Source organism: Cavia porcellus, unplaced genomic scaffold (genome assembly GCF_034190915.1).
Source record: "Cavia porcellus strain 051 isolate PalLab524CR breed Dunkin Hartley unplaced genomic scaffold, mCavPor4.1 scaffold_21, whole genome shotgun sequence".
In the NCBI taxonomy this organism is placed as follows: domain Eukaryota; kingdom Metazoa; phylum Chordata; class Mammalia; order Rodentia; family Caviidae; genus Cavia; species Cavia porcellus.
This window is the reverse complement of record NW_026947504.1, coordinates 60,964,824-60,978,192: the sequence shown is the minus strand read 5'-3', so window position 1 is coordinate 60,978,192 and position 13,369 is coordinate 60,964,824. Positions and strand designations below refer to the sequence as shown.

The window sequence follows — 13,369 nt, the reverse complement described above, 5'->3', positions numbered from 1 at the left end:
CAAGAGCTAGGGATGTAGCTCAGTGGCACAGCACCTGTCTGGCAAGCTCGAGGTCCTGAGTTTGATTCCCAGTACCAAAAAAAAAAAAGAACTTACAAAGTAGTTGCTCAGATTGTAAGATACAGGCATGAAAAATTGATTGAATAATACAAGCACAAACCTTTCTTTTCAGTGAATTGAGAATATATATATATATATATATATATCTTTTCCTTTTCCCTTCCTTTTCTCCTTTCCCCCATCCCAGTTTCTCTTTCCTTTTGAACAGTTTCTTCCCATTTCACAAACTGTACACTTTGGATCTTACTTACTTTTTCAGCTTCTCACCCTAGTGAAACTGTTTTCTAAATTTTTAATAATGATCACAAATTACTGTTCTAGTAGAAAATGTGTATTAAAACAAGACTCCTCATATTTTTTCCTATGGCTTGAATTAAAACCTCACTAAACAGCCAGCATGCTGGCACATGCCTATAGTCTCAGCACTGAGGAGGCTGAAGCAGGAGGACAGCTGCGAGTTCAAGACCAGCCTGGGCTACCCTGAGTTGAAGACCAGCCCGAACTGCATAGCAAGACCTTGTCTCAAAAAGACCAAAACACAAAAACAAAAACTAACAAAAAAAAACCCAACGCTAAACAAAAAATACTTCTGTACCAAAAATTAAGCTAAAATTACATTGTCAACAGAAACTCACTAACTTTGAAATTTCAACTTTTAAGAATATTTAAATATGCCGCCGGAGGAGAACATGGCGGACAGACAACAGCAACTACCGAAGGCTCTCTGGAAGACTCGGCTCACAGGCCAGGAATGATGCGGACTAAGGAGTCACGAACCAGTAGAGATATGCTCTGCTGACTCAGGAACGAACTGGGCTGAGAGAAACCAACTTAAAATATAGTCCTGGCGCTAAAATAGGAACAGAAAAGGCTCGGTGTGGAGGCTCGACTACGCGCCATTGGAAACCGCGATTTGGGTATCCCGCCGCCCGGCGGCTGGCTGCCTCCACAAGCGGCTCGGCAAGGAGAGACGCGCAGAAGCTCGGGAACGGGAGTCTGCGAACGGAGTCGAAAACAGGACGGACAAGAAGGCGTACACGAAAACTGACTGGTGGCAAGGTGAGCGAGAAAACTGATCCCCTACCACAGTTTGACTCCAGCGGAGGTTTTTCTGGGCTCGGGCAGTCCTGTAGGAGCAGGGCGCCGTGGCAACTCCAGCCACACATTCCCCTCTCGGACGGGATTGGTGAAAAGTCCCTGGCCTGAGTGACGCTGCTGGCGGACTCCCTAGGCTGGCCTAACCCAGATCCCAGAGCCTGACGGTGGCCCGGAGGAGCGACCGACTCCCGCGTAGGCTGCCTCCTCCGCGACTCCCTGGTGCGCAGCGGTGGGCGGGAACAACTAGCCAGCGCAATTTGACCAGGCTGTGGCTGACAGGCAGGGAAGCCGGGCTTCCTTTGTAAGCTTGCATTTTATAAGGAAGAGAAAATATGGGGAAGGGAAGCAACAAAAAAGGCTCCTCGGCCCCCAATCCTGAGAAACAGGCAATAATGGACACCGCACCAATATACATTAAGCGCCACCTAGAGAGCCTCATAGACCAATTCAGGAATGAAGTTATCAACGACCTGAAGCTAGAAGTATGCAGAATAGTTAGAGAAATGCTAAGCACCACCCAGGAAAAAACAGATGGTGGAATGGAAGAACAGAAAAAGAGGGGAGAATTGCTTGATGGAGAAAACAGAGAAAACATTGAGTATGTGAAGCAGGTTCAAAGGGACTATCAAGAAATTAAGAAGTCTATCGAAGACTGGCATAACAGCTTGAAAGAAACTAAGGACAGACTATCTGAACTGGAGGGCAGACTTGTAATATGGGAGAATGAAATGAAAAACTTCTTAAAAATGACAAAGAAACAAACAGCAATAATACAAAGACAAGAAGATGATAAGAGGAGCCATAACTTAAGGATTAAGAACATAAAAGAAGAAGTAGGGACACAAACAAGTGAACTACAAAAGCTACTCACAGAAATAATCCAGGAGAATTTTCCTAATTTAGCAAAAGGTAAAGATACTCAGATGTATGAGGCATACAGGACCCCAGCTACCTACAACCCTAACAGAGAAACACCCAGGCATATAATAATAAAAATTCCAGAAATTCAATACAAGAACAGAATATTAAAAGCTGTCAGAGACAAGAAACAGACTACTTACAAGGGAACACCCATCAGAATTACAGCAGATTTCTCTTCACAAACCATCAAATCACGAAGAGCGTGGGGGGAAATAATTCAAGCTTTGAAAGATAATAATCTCCAGCCAAGATTGAGATATCCTGCACAACTGTCCCTGGAAATTGATGGAAAAACGAGGTGCTTCCAGGATAAAGAGGAACTGGGGGAATTTGCAACCACCAATTCAACCCTACAGAAAGTATTGCAGGATATTCTAAAAAAAGAAAAATACAAAGAACCCAGAAATAGTGGCGGGGAGGCTACAACGAATGGAGCAGAGAACAAAATGAAGAAGACAAACTGACAGCTACTGACAGAAACAGAGCTCAACAGAAATGAGACAGAGACGATTGGATGATAGGAACAGCTATTTTGGAGAAAATGACATCTTAATAGGTAATACTGATTTAGTACCATCTTGTTTTGAAGTCTCATCTAGCTTTTGTTCTTCTGTCTCCAATGGTCTAAACAGGTTGTATCTTATTGGATTTTATTATGTACGATAGTATAAGCAAAAACCTTGTAAAGACAAGGAGACTATACAGAAACCATTGTTCATTTTCTGTTAGTCGATTCCAAATACTCTATAATGCTGTCATTCTGTTAAATGGTTTTACATTGTTTTGATATACTTAATGCTACAGTATACGAAGTTGTACTCAAGGACTTCAAGGAAAGAGTCAATATGGTAACTACTTTTGGGTCGGAAATATCTGGTGGTGAAACACTATTCTGCTTAAATGGTTAAGTTTTGATTTGCCCTGTTTCGCTGTTATGCCCTCTTTTTTTTCTCAATCTCCACTCCATTATTTACTTTTTTATTTTTATCCGTTTAATTAAAGGGAAAAAATAGCAGGATATAATATAGTAACACACTATGACTTTCTATTATCTCGATTTGAAGCCCTGTATTACTCTCACCATCTTGTTTTTGACTCAGGTTCCTCTATTCTGTTTTGCTGGATAGTATCAGGTTCGAAAGTTTAGGCATCAGCTGAGAAGATAATGAGATTCATTATAACGCCCATTCTCGTTGACATTTATCTACTTTTGAAGACCTACAATATCTCCAATGTTTTGGTTTTGTCGGTTTTATTCTATACTGTTTTGTTCAATTGTATTACAACTAATGATATAGGCAATTCTATTAGAAATAGCGGGAGGCATTATGGTAACCATTGTTGATCACCTTGTATTATGTTTTTATGTTATCTATTATATCCACCCTTTAGACTTGACCGATTCGGTTCTGTTATGTCACATTTAGTTTTACTCTCTTCCAAAAAAGCAATAAGAACTGTGGGAGCAATGAAACCCAAAATGTGTAATAGTCACAGTACAAAAGAGAGGAAAAGAAAGTGCTCTAAACTATATAACTGCATGTATATTTAAATGTATGAGATAGAAAATGATATCACAGAGTTTTATTGGATCAGTGAACAGAACTGTTTGCAGTATCATTGTTGGAATGTCCACTCTACAAGCTTAAATTTTGTGACTTGAACAATTATTTCTAAGATGGCAATATGTAATCCATTAACTAGTGACCTCCTACTGCACATTTTTTTCTTCTGTAAATCTGTATAACTTGTACCCCTTCACTGTTTTTTTTTCTTTTTTCTCCTTAAATAAAAAAAAAATAAAATAAAATAAAAAAATAAAAAAAAAAGAATATTTAAATATGTGAATTTTTGTATCTCAAAAATAAAGTGAGAAATACTTTGCAAAGTTGAACAAAACTAACAAATTAGATTTGTCATAACTAGAAAAAAAATTAGTTCATTGATACAGAAACTGAATCACATAATTCCGTAAGTCATGTCTAAGACCCTGCTCCCTGAAGTTGTGTTCTACAATAAAAAGACCTCAAGGACATAACCAATTTGGAAAAACAGAATTTCAGAGAAGGATAAATCAGGTATGGCATCAGCACAGCTTAGAAAAAGGTTTAAGACTAAACCAAGATAGGTACAAAACTTACCAAGGCACAATGGTCTCTATTATTTTGGCTGGTTAACTCTGCGACAGTACAGGCAATACTAGGGCCCAAAAGGAGCTCCCGTTGGAAAAGGTAACATTGGTGGATATCACTGAGCAGTTGCTGGTATCTAATAGCAAGGCAAATAAAAATAGAGGGAGGTAAGAACTTATGATTTCAGCTATGTACAATAAATTTGATCATTAGTCCCAGAATAGGTGGTCAAACGTATAAAATCATAATAGTTACCTCTCATTTGCCCAGATTAAAAGCTTGGAAATAACAGGTATAAAACAAAACCCAGGGACTGGGGGATGTAGCTCAGTGGTAGAGGTCTTGCCTTGCATGAACAAGGCCCTGGGTTCATTCCCCAGCACCACAAAAAATAAGAAGTAATAAATTGTTGGAGACCACTACAAAGCGGCTCTGAGCAGGATTTAAATTTTACTAATTGGCTGTCTATGTTTATCGGTGAGTCTGTCCTAGGCCTAGGCCCCTTGCCTGGCGACGGGAGCTGATTCGTAGTAAGTGAACCTCTATGAATGGTCCTGGCTGAGGCCTGTAGTGGCGTGTGAGGCCAGAGATACCTCAAAGGGCAAGATAAGGCCACAGCTGCAGACACTCTGGCTCCAACCCCAAATAACAAAGTAGAGACTACAGCTGCAAAGATTACTCCTACAGTCTCACTTCTAGCATGTCTTCATGATAAGACAGTGCTACTGAACTGACTTGATTCATTACTTGGAGACGTCCTTGAAGTGACTCCCACGGTCCTGCTCATTGCCTGCACTTTCCTCAGTTTCTCCGCCCTTTGTCCTTGGTCCTAATATAAGTGGACTAACCCAGAGAATCCTTTGTCTTTACCCTCTAAGTCTCAAGCTTAATTAAAGGTTTTGATCTTCCTGGAGACCTAAAAAAATCATACAGTTTGTCTTTTTATTTAACCTCCACCGTACACTTGTTTAGGAGATTGGGGATCTAGGACAGAACCCGATAATAAACAAAACCCATAGTGAAGTGATGACCTAAGCTCTGCCTCTTATAGAAGGGTTTCTTTTCTAAGACAGAGACCTCATGTCTATCCAGGTGAGAAGGAAATCCTGCTATGGAAAAACTCTGGCAAGTAAATTTGCTAAGTCAAATCTGAGACCCTGCTCCCGAAAAGAAAGTGTGTGCTACAAGAACATGCTTGGACACCTGGTGGTGCATGCCTGGAATCTCAGATGCTCGGGAGTCTGAAGCAGTGAGACCATAAATTTGAGGTCAGCCTGGGCAATTTAGTGAGCTGTGTCTCAAACTAAAATAAAGAAAAGGGCAGAGGATACAGTGTGGCACTCTCTGGTTCAATCCCTGTTACCACAAACGAAAAAAAAGAGCAAGCTTAGAGGCAACTCCTCAGAAAACACCAGAGAAATAACCAGATTTGGAAAAACAGCACTATGAGAAGAAGATAGACTGGAAATCGAAGAAATGGATACTCACTCAGGTATCTTTTCAGATCGCTCTTCTATTTGTTCAATAAGAGTCTGAAAAATAAAAGCACAGCACATTAAAAATCCGAATGTATTCATTAGACTTTTTATTGTAACAGTATCACATGCTCACTTAAAAAACTGTAAATATAAGCAGGGCATGGTGGCCTGTAATCTCAGCACTCGGGAGGTGGACACAGGAGGATCACTGTGAATTCTAGATCAGCTGGAACTACGAAGTGAGCTAAAGGCCAGCATGAATGCATAGTATTTACACGTAAGACTTCAGTACATGTATTTTCAGGTTTCTGGACCCACAGTTACCACACTTTTCTTCTTCAACAAAACAAAAATTATACTACATGCCCAGCTTCATGATCTGCCTTTGAAAACATTATTTAGCCGGGCATAGCAGCACCTGCCTGTAGTACCAGCACTAGGAGGTTAAGGCAGGAGGACTGATGCAAGTTCAAATCATCCAGCCTGGGCTATATACAGAGACCTTAGCCAAAAAAAATAAATAAATAAATAAAAACTAACATATTTCAAAAATGTTTTCCTATTAAATAATTTCCATTATTAGATAAAAATATACAGGAGGCCTTACCATGGTACCTAATAAACATTCAAAGAATCTTATTATAATTTATTTAAAACATTATGTGAGCTACGCGTAGTTGTGCACACCTAAAATCCCACTCGCAGGAAGCTGAGGCAGGAGGATTACTGTATGAGGCCAAGCTGGGCTACACGTGATTTCAAGGCCAGCCTCAACTACACAGTAACACCCTGTCTCAAAAAACAACAAAAATAATGATAATAAAAAATAAAACATTATATGAAATGCTACATATTATCATATTGTTCATTGTTCTAAAATTACATATCTAAATTGTTTCTAAAGAATCACAGCACACTGCTTACAGTCCAGAGGCAAACTAGGGTGTCTGATTCTCTGCTCCATCATAGCTGCCTGAGCCCAGGCAAGCTGGTGCCCTTCTTCAAGATCCTACTTCCTACTATTTAAGCTGGTATTATGACAGCACCAACACAATGGCTCAAAAGAAAGATTATTTGTGTAGACTTTTTAGCTAGTATCAAAAAAAAGTTTAGAAAGGAATCATTTACATCAACAATATTTCCTATTTTTAGTGAATCTCTGTCTAGTTTTGCCATTTTATTTCCTATGGCTGGGGATTTAGCTCAGTGGCATAAGCACCTGCCTTGCAAGCAGGCGGCCGTGAGTTCGATCCCCAGTACCAATAAAAAGAAAAAAAGAGGAAAAAAAAGTGTAAAAAACCAAACAAACAAACAAACAATATTTCCTATCTCACCAAATCCACATAAGAACTGATATAAGCCATAATTTATGTATTTCCAAAAGACAAAATAATGCCTGCCCTTTGTTTCTTTTATAACAGATCTCACCATGTAGTCTGCCCAGTTCTGAACTTGCTCTGCAGCCCAAGATGGCCTCAAACTCAGGCCCCTCCTGCTCCAGCCGCCTGAGGCTAAGATTACAAGCATCTGCCCCCTCTCCCAGCAGCCTAACCTTAACGTGCACGCACTTTCCACATGTGCTGTGAGGAACATGGTTATTTTATATTGAATGCTCATCTTGCATTGATGTATAAGCATTTATAGTATATCAAAAATACTTTCTTTCTTAAAAATATTTTATTTTGAAAAGATTACAATTTTGCCATGTTTTTGCTATTTACAACCAAAAAATTTAATGTTTACATTCTTAATTTCTTTTCCAGTAATATTTTGAGCTTTTTAGGGGATCTGTTTATCATTTTGTATTTATTAGTTCACTTACAATGTACTTTGGTAGTATTATCAAGTGAAATGATACTCTTTTCTTACTCTTTTTTCAAATACTTAGCAAATTTTCCCAATATCCTAGAAAACACCAGTCCTTCTCCTTTGATTTGATTCATTTCTTTAAATGTTAAATTCCAGAACGTTCTATCTCAATAATCTGTCAGTGAATTACTGAATCAACAACACTGTATTTTTCAAAAATTTCTATAGTTTTACTTATTTATCAAATAAAGTTCAAAATCCTGTACAAGGAAATCCCAAGGGAACTCTGCTTGGAGGACATCCCAATGTACAGCCAGTGTAAATCTCACTGGGAAGAACTGACATTTAAAACTGAGGTCTCCCAACCACAAACAAGACATTTACCACTGACACAATTTTTAGTGAATCTCTGTCTAGTTTTGCCATTTTATTCCTCCTTATAGTTCCAGTAGGTTACTGCTAGGTAAGCATTCTATGTTTTCTATTGCTAACGTAGGTAGGACCCCATCGCATAGACTAACTGGTTACCTACAGTGCACAGGAAAGCCACTGGTAATTACAATAATCACTTTATAACTATCCATCAGAATAAGCCTCTTACCTATACCATTTCTTTTCTAATCGAATTCTTATCACTGGCATTTGGCTAATAAGCAAAAATGATCAATTGGGCACAATCTAAATCTCATCTCATCAATTATCCACTATTTGTCTGTTACTTTCTATAAATAAACGTAAGTTTCTTCTACTTCTGAAACAAAGCAAAACCAAGTGCCTGACTGAAGACAAAAACAAGGAAGTAAAAGAAGTCTATAAATCAGGCTGGGGATTTAGCTCAGTAGTGTAAGTGCCTGCCTGGCAAGCATGAGGCCATGAGTTCAATCCTCGGTACCAAAAAAAAAAAAGTACCAAAAAAATAAAAAGAAGTCTGTAAATGTAGATCACTCTTTCTAGTAACTTCACAAAGAACAGAAAGAATATGCATATATCAATTCCAATTATTTGTATGTCAGATGTTATAAAATATATCACCTTCCCTGCCTCCATTTTAAATCACCAAATCAAGATGAAAACACTGCACATTTCCTTATATACCAAACACTACTAAATACAGTAAGTAAGACACATACTCTACTCTCATGCAACATACTATCAAGGCCTTAATTCAGTCCCCATTTTTACCTGGGTCACTGCAAAGCATTCCAGGCATATCTCTAACCTCCCTTCACCATAACCTGCAACTTTCATTTATGAAACGATCAGCGTGACCAAATCATTCTCCTCCCTCTGTCTTTACTTCTTCCTTGTGAGATGGTCTTTGTCATCTTTCCTGTGTTCTTTCCCATCACACCCACTAATATTTTGGTAAGTAAATTACATAGTTCTTCCAGAATGCATTTCTTTTAAGTTACTATAACCTTCACTATAATGTTGTTCTCTCTGTATAAAATATCAGCCCTCCCTCCCAAGTACGCTAAAAATCTAGGCTTTTTAAACCCATCTTTAACTAGAAACCTTCCCTGAGCATCACAGGAAAGTGGCATGTTTCCTGCTCTAGGGACTTGAGCACCTAGGACACATCTCTAAAATACCCTGCTGAATGCGAAAGGGTATCTCTCTTTCACTCACATTCATTTCTCTGGAGTAAGCAATGTACTTCAAAAGGGAACACCTGCATAAATTTCATAACAATGTCGTACTTATGTCAACAGACTTACTCTGACTTTGGGTGCAGCAGCTCGAAACTTCACATAAAATAGCGTGAAGGAATTGTCTACATTAGGTATAGATGAAGGGTCCTAAAGGAACATGGAGGAAGATATGGAAGAAAGATAATTAGCAAACAGGAAATTACTCAGAAAATGTAATGCTGACCATTTCACCTGACTATGACTTGGCCTCCATATCAATCCAAAGCTTAGAAAGAAAAAACTCAGAGAAATTACGTATTATTGCTACAAATGACAAATAATTAAGAGGAACTATCATTTCTCTCCCATTATTATAGTTAAAATTTACCCTATATTATGTAAAACTTTGACAGAACACAGACCTAAATACAGACTTACACTGACACTTTCCAGGCAGAAGACAATGGCAGGATTACTTACCCTCTCTGAGGCTGAGTGGATCCATAAGTTACCATGACATGCACTCACAGAGATTTTGTGAAGCTCAGTGGTAAAGTACTAGCATAGTACATAACTCTATTGATTAAATATTAGTTTCCTAAAGTTACAGAAAATTCTGAAAATAGTAAAGTATATAGCCTGGTGTTACATCAGCCAGCAGCAACATGAACAGAAAAATGCAACCCAAAAATCACTGGCTTTGAACAGAAGTCCAAGAAGGCATTCCATATTTTTTAGAAAGTAAGCTTAAAGAATAAAATAAACATTTTGGTTCTATTTTCTTAGAAATATGCCCAACAACCACTACCCTTATTTTCTAATCTAACACTCTACTAACTCTCTGCCTGGCATCTACTGCAATCTATAATACTTTGTTTCTTCCATAGTCATCATTTCTCCCAAATACAAGGTCCATGAGGGTAGGGACCTTGCTAGCTCCTTTTTGCTACCGTATATTTCCTATTTCAATACAAAACCTTAGGGGATATGCTCTAATAATGTTGGCTAAATACAAATAATATAAAAACTACCCAAAAAAAGGTAAAGAAAAAAATGTATGATGGGAGTGCAACTCAGAGGTAGAGTTCTTCTCTAGCATGTGAATGGCCCTCAACACCACAAAAAATAAATGATAATAAATAATAAATAAATAATCTATCACTTAGATTGAACCATTTTATTATTATTATTAATTATAAATTAAAATTTCCAGTATTTTCATAAGACAGAATTTTGGGTTTTTTTGAGACAGGGTCTCACTGTGTAGTTCAGGCTGGCCTTGAGCTCACTTTGTAGCTCAGGCTGGTCTCAAACTCACAAGGTTCCTCCTGCCTCAGCCTCCTAAGTGCTGGGATTACAGGCATGTACCATCAGGCCCAGCAACAGAAATGTTTTAAGTGACACAAGTTTGTTTTTTGTTGTGGTGGTGGTTGGGTTGTTTGTTTTGTTTTGCTGGCAGCATCTTGGTATGTAGTTCCAGCGGGCCTTGAACCCATTATTTAGCCCAGACTGGTTTCTAACTGAGTGATCCTCCTGCCTCAGTCTTCCCAGTGCTGAGATTACAAACATATACCACCATGCCTGGCTCATTTTATTATTTATCACATATCACCAGATACTTCTCAAACTGTTAAATATTATGTGAAAATAAGATTTATAATGATCATTAACAGTTTTCCCTATAAATAAAACTATACTATATATTCATATTTAATTAAAAAGTAAAACCGGGGGAATTACAAAGCATTAATTTTAGATAAAGATAATGGACAACAAATGAACCAAAAAATAAAGTTGTTGAGATCAGTTAACTCACCCTTTTAAGTAACTGATTTGTGAGAGTCTGCAGTGTGTTCACAGTATACGTCTTCATGAGGTGCAATGCTTTAGAAAGACATTGTTTAAACTTCAGTAAGTATACAGGATAATCTTTAAAATTAGGCTGTAAAACAAAGAGAAAGATTTATAAGGAAGAAACAAACACTGACAAAAAAGCTAGATTTTAATAAAAAATCAAGATATATGAAATTCAAAGCAATATATGAAATTCAAACATTCAAAACAAAGTTTTATGTAGATTATGCGCTCTGGGAAGACACAGTGAAATCCCCTGTGCTTGGCACAAAGTAGAAGCTCAGTACCTGCGGCGCTAGCACTCCGTGGACTTTGAAGCTAACAGGTAAAGTCCAACTAGAAGAGAGAAACCCTTGGAGACAGACTTATTAAACAAAGAGCCCCGCCAGGCATGGTGGCACATACCTACAAGGCCAGTACTCTGGGAAGCTGAGGTCGCAGGGTCATCAAACTCAAGCCTGGTGTAAGATTATCTACATCTATTATTATTTATTCAGATTTATTTATTAAAATTATCTACATCTATTATATAGTGAGATTATCTCACTAAATGAAAAATGTAGCTAAGTGCAAAGGACTGGATTCAATCTCCAGGATCAAAGAGGCAGAGCCAGAGAGACACAGAGAGAGTGAGAGACAGAAAGAATGACTCCCAAGGAGCTTGTCATTTTCGCTCCCCAAGTAACGTTTTCCAATTCCAAGAAAGTATCTTGCATACCAGGACTTAAAAACAACTTAAAAATCTTTTTGAGTAAAATAAAGTTGAGTCAGTCAAGAGCAATTCTGCTCTAGTGGTAGCCTCAGGAGCTTAAAAGTGCTGTGCTTTTATACTAGAAAAACAACAAAAGAATTTACTAGCTTTTCTTCAACATGTTATAAGTATGTACAATCATCCCTTCGGATCCATGTAGGACTGGTTACAAGACCCCAAGAATATGAAAATCCAGGGGTGCTCTAATTCCTAACATGGCACTGTTTTTATATAATCTGTTTTTATATAATCTGTACTCATCCTCTCATATACTTTATCTCTAGATCACTTATAAAACCCAATGCAATGTGAATGTTACACTATTGTCTAGGAAATAATGACAAGAAAAAAGTCTGTACATCGTCAGCACAGATGCCGAGTTTTTGGGTCTTCATGATTTACAGTTCATTGAATCCATAAATACAGAATCTATGGATACAGAGTTGACCGTATTTTTCCTTCCAAAAGAAATAATTACTGTGGCACATAAGAAGTGATGTAATAGGAATGTTAAGATTTCTTTGTAACATACACGACTATCCCTACTTACATGAGATGAAATGTAGGTTATACAATCATCTAACTTGGCCAGCATAGGTATAAATCCTTCACTATTCACAGACAACGTTGGAGAATTCAATTTCTTCAAAGGGAAAAAAATCAATTCACAAAATGAAATACAAGTAAAAGTTTAAAATTATTAACCTGAATTAACATTTTCCTTTAAGATATATCAGGTACCTAGATTTCCCACTTTCTAGTACTTTATAACATATATAACTTTTCCACTTTCAAAAGCTGGCAATTTTCTTATAGTGAAAGGATTAACTTTAAGTCATATTATAAAAGTAAAATATTACTAGTTAATTATTTCATGATTTTACATAGTTTGCCAATAAACTAATTCTCACTGCATTCTATGATTTTACTTCCATGCTATTAGCTTTATTTCTATGCCTTTATTAACCTATAATGATTATTTCAATAATTTAATAGCATGATTTATATAATAATAATTAATTTATAAGTGAGAAACAAATATAACTTACACAACAGTTTTATGGGGACTACTTGTAGGGCCATTAGGAAGACTACATTTCTTCAAACTAAACATGAAAGTTTGTTCAAAAAACGCTTTCACTATTAAAGTAACACAATCACAGCAAGATTTAAAATTGAGTATTTCTTCTTACAATTTTCCTCACAGTTTGCAGATAAGGTACAAGACAACCAATTAAAAGATTTTAACAACACAACTTAAGAAACCCTACTTAAACCATATTTTTAAAAGTCTCAGGTGGTAACAGTATCTCTACTTAAGTTACAGTGCAACTCAAGCTAACTTTAAGTTTGAAAATTATGCTGAGGCAATACACAATCGCTTTACAAAAAAAGTAAAAAACACTTACTGTAGTAATAGTTTCCAATTCATTAAAATAAGAAAGCTTTTGTTGAATATTTTCAGCCAGATCAACAAGTTCCGACTTGCATTTTCAAAAGAGAAAATTCAATTACTATAAGAATATGAGAATCAACACTCCAGTCTCAAGATTACTGTCAGCAGATTTATATTAGACATGTATGTTTACAGATATCCAAATAACGGTCACTACTCCTGCAGCCATGTATTAAAAG

The 13,369-nt window shown here is 37.3% G+C and overlaps 1 protein-coding gene across 4 annotated transcripts in view; it reads right to left on the bottom strand.

Moving 5' to 3' along the window:
* Cog3 (component of oligomeric golgi complex 3) overlaps positions 1–13,369 on the bottom strand; it is a 64,301-nt gene that overhangs the window by 33,997 nt on the left and 16,935 nt on the right. For 2 of the 4 annotated variants that reach the window (XM_063232754.1, XM_063232757.1), the window contains exons 5-10: positions 13,144–13,218; positions 12,285–12,377; positions 10,946–11,071; positions 9,217–9,297; positions 5,700–5,743; positions 4,221–4,347 (exon numbers count right to left, since the gene is read on the bottom strand). In XM_063232754.1, coding sequence (XP_063088824.1) covers positions 4,221–4,347; positions 5,700–5,743; positions 9,217–9,297; positions 10,946–11,071; positions 12,285–12,377; positions 13,144–13,218 — 546 coding nt within the window. The remainder of the gene's footprint in view (positions 1–4,220; positions 4,348–5,699; positions 5,744–9,216; positions 9,298–10,945; positions 11,072–12,284; positions 12,378–13,143; positions 13,219–13,369) is intronic. The other 2 variants (XM_063232755.1, XM_063232756.1) reach the window with 2 other exon arrangements.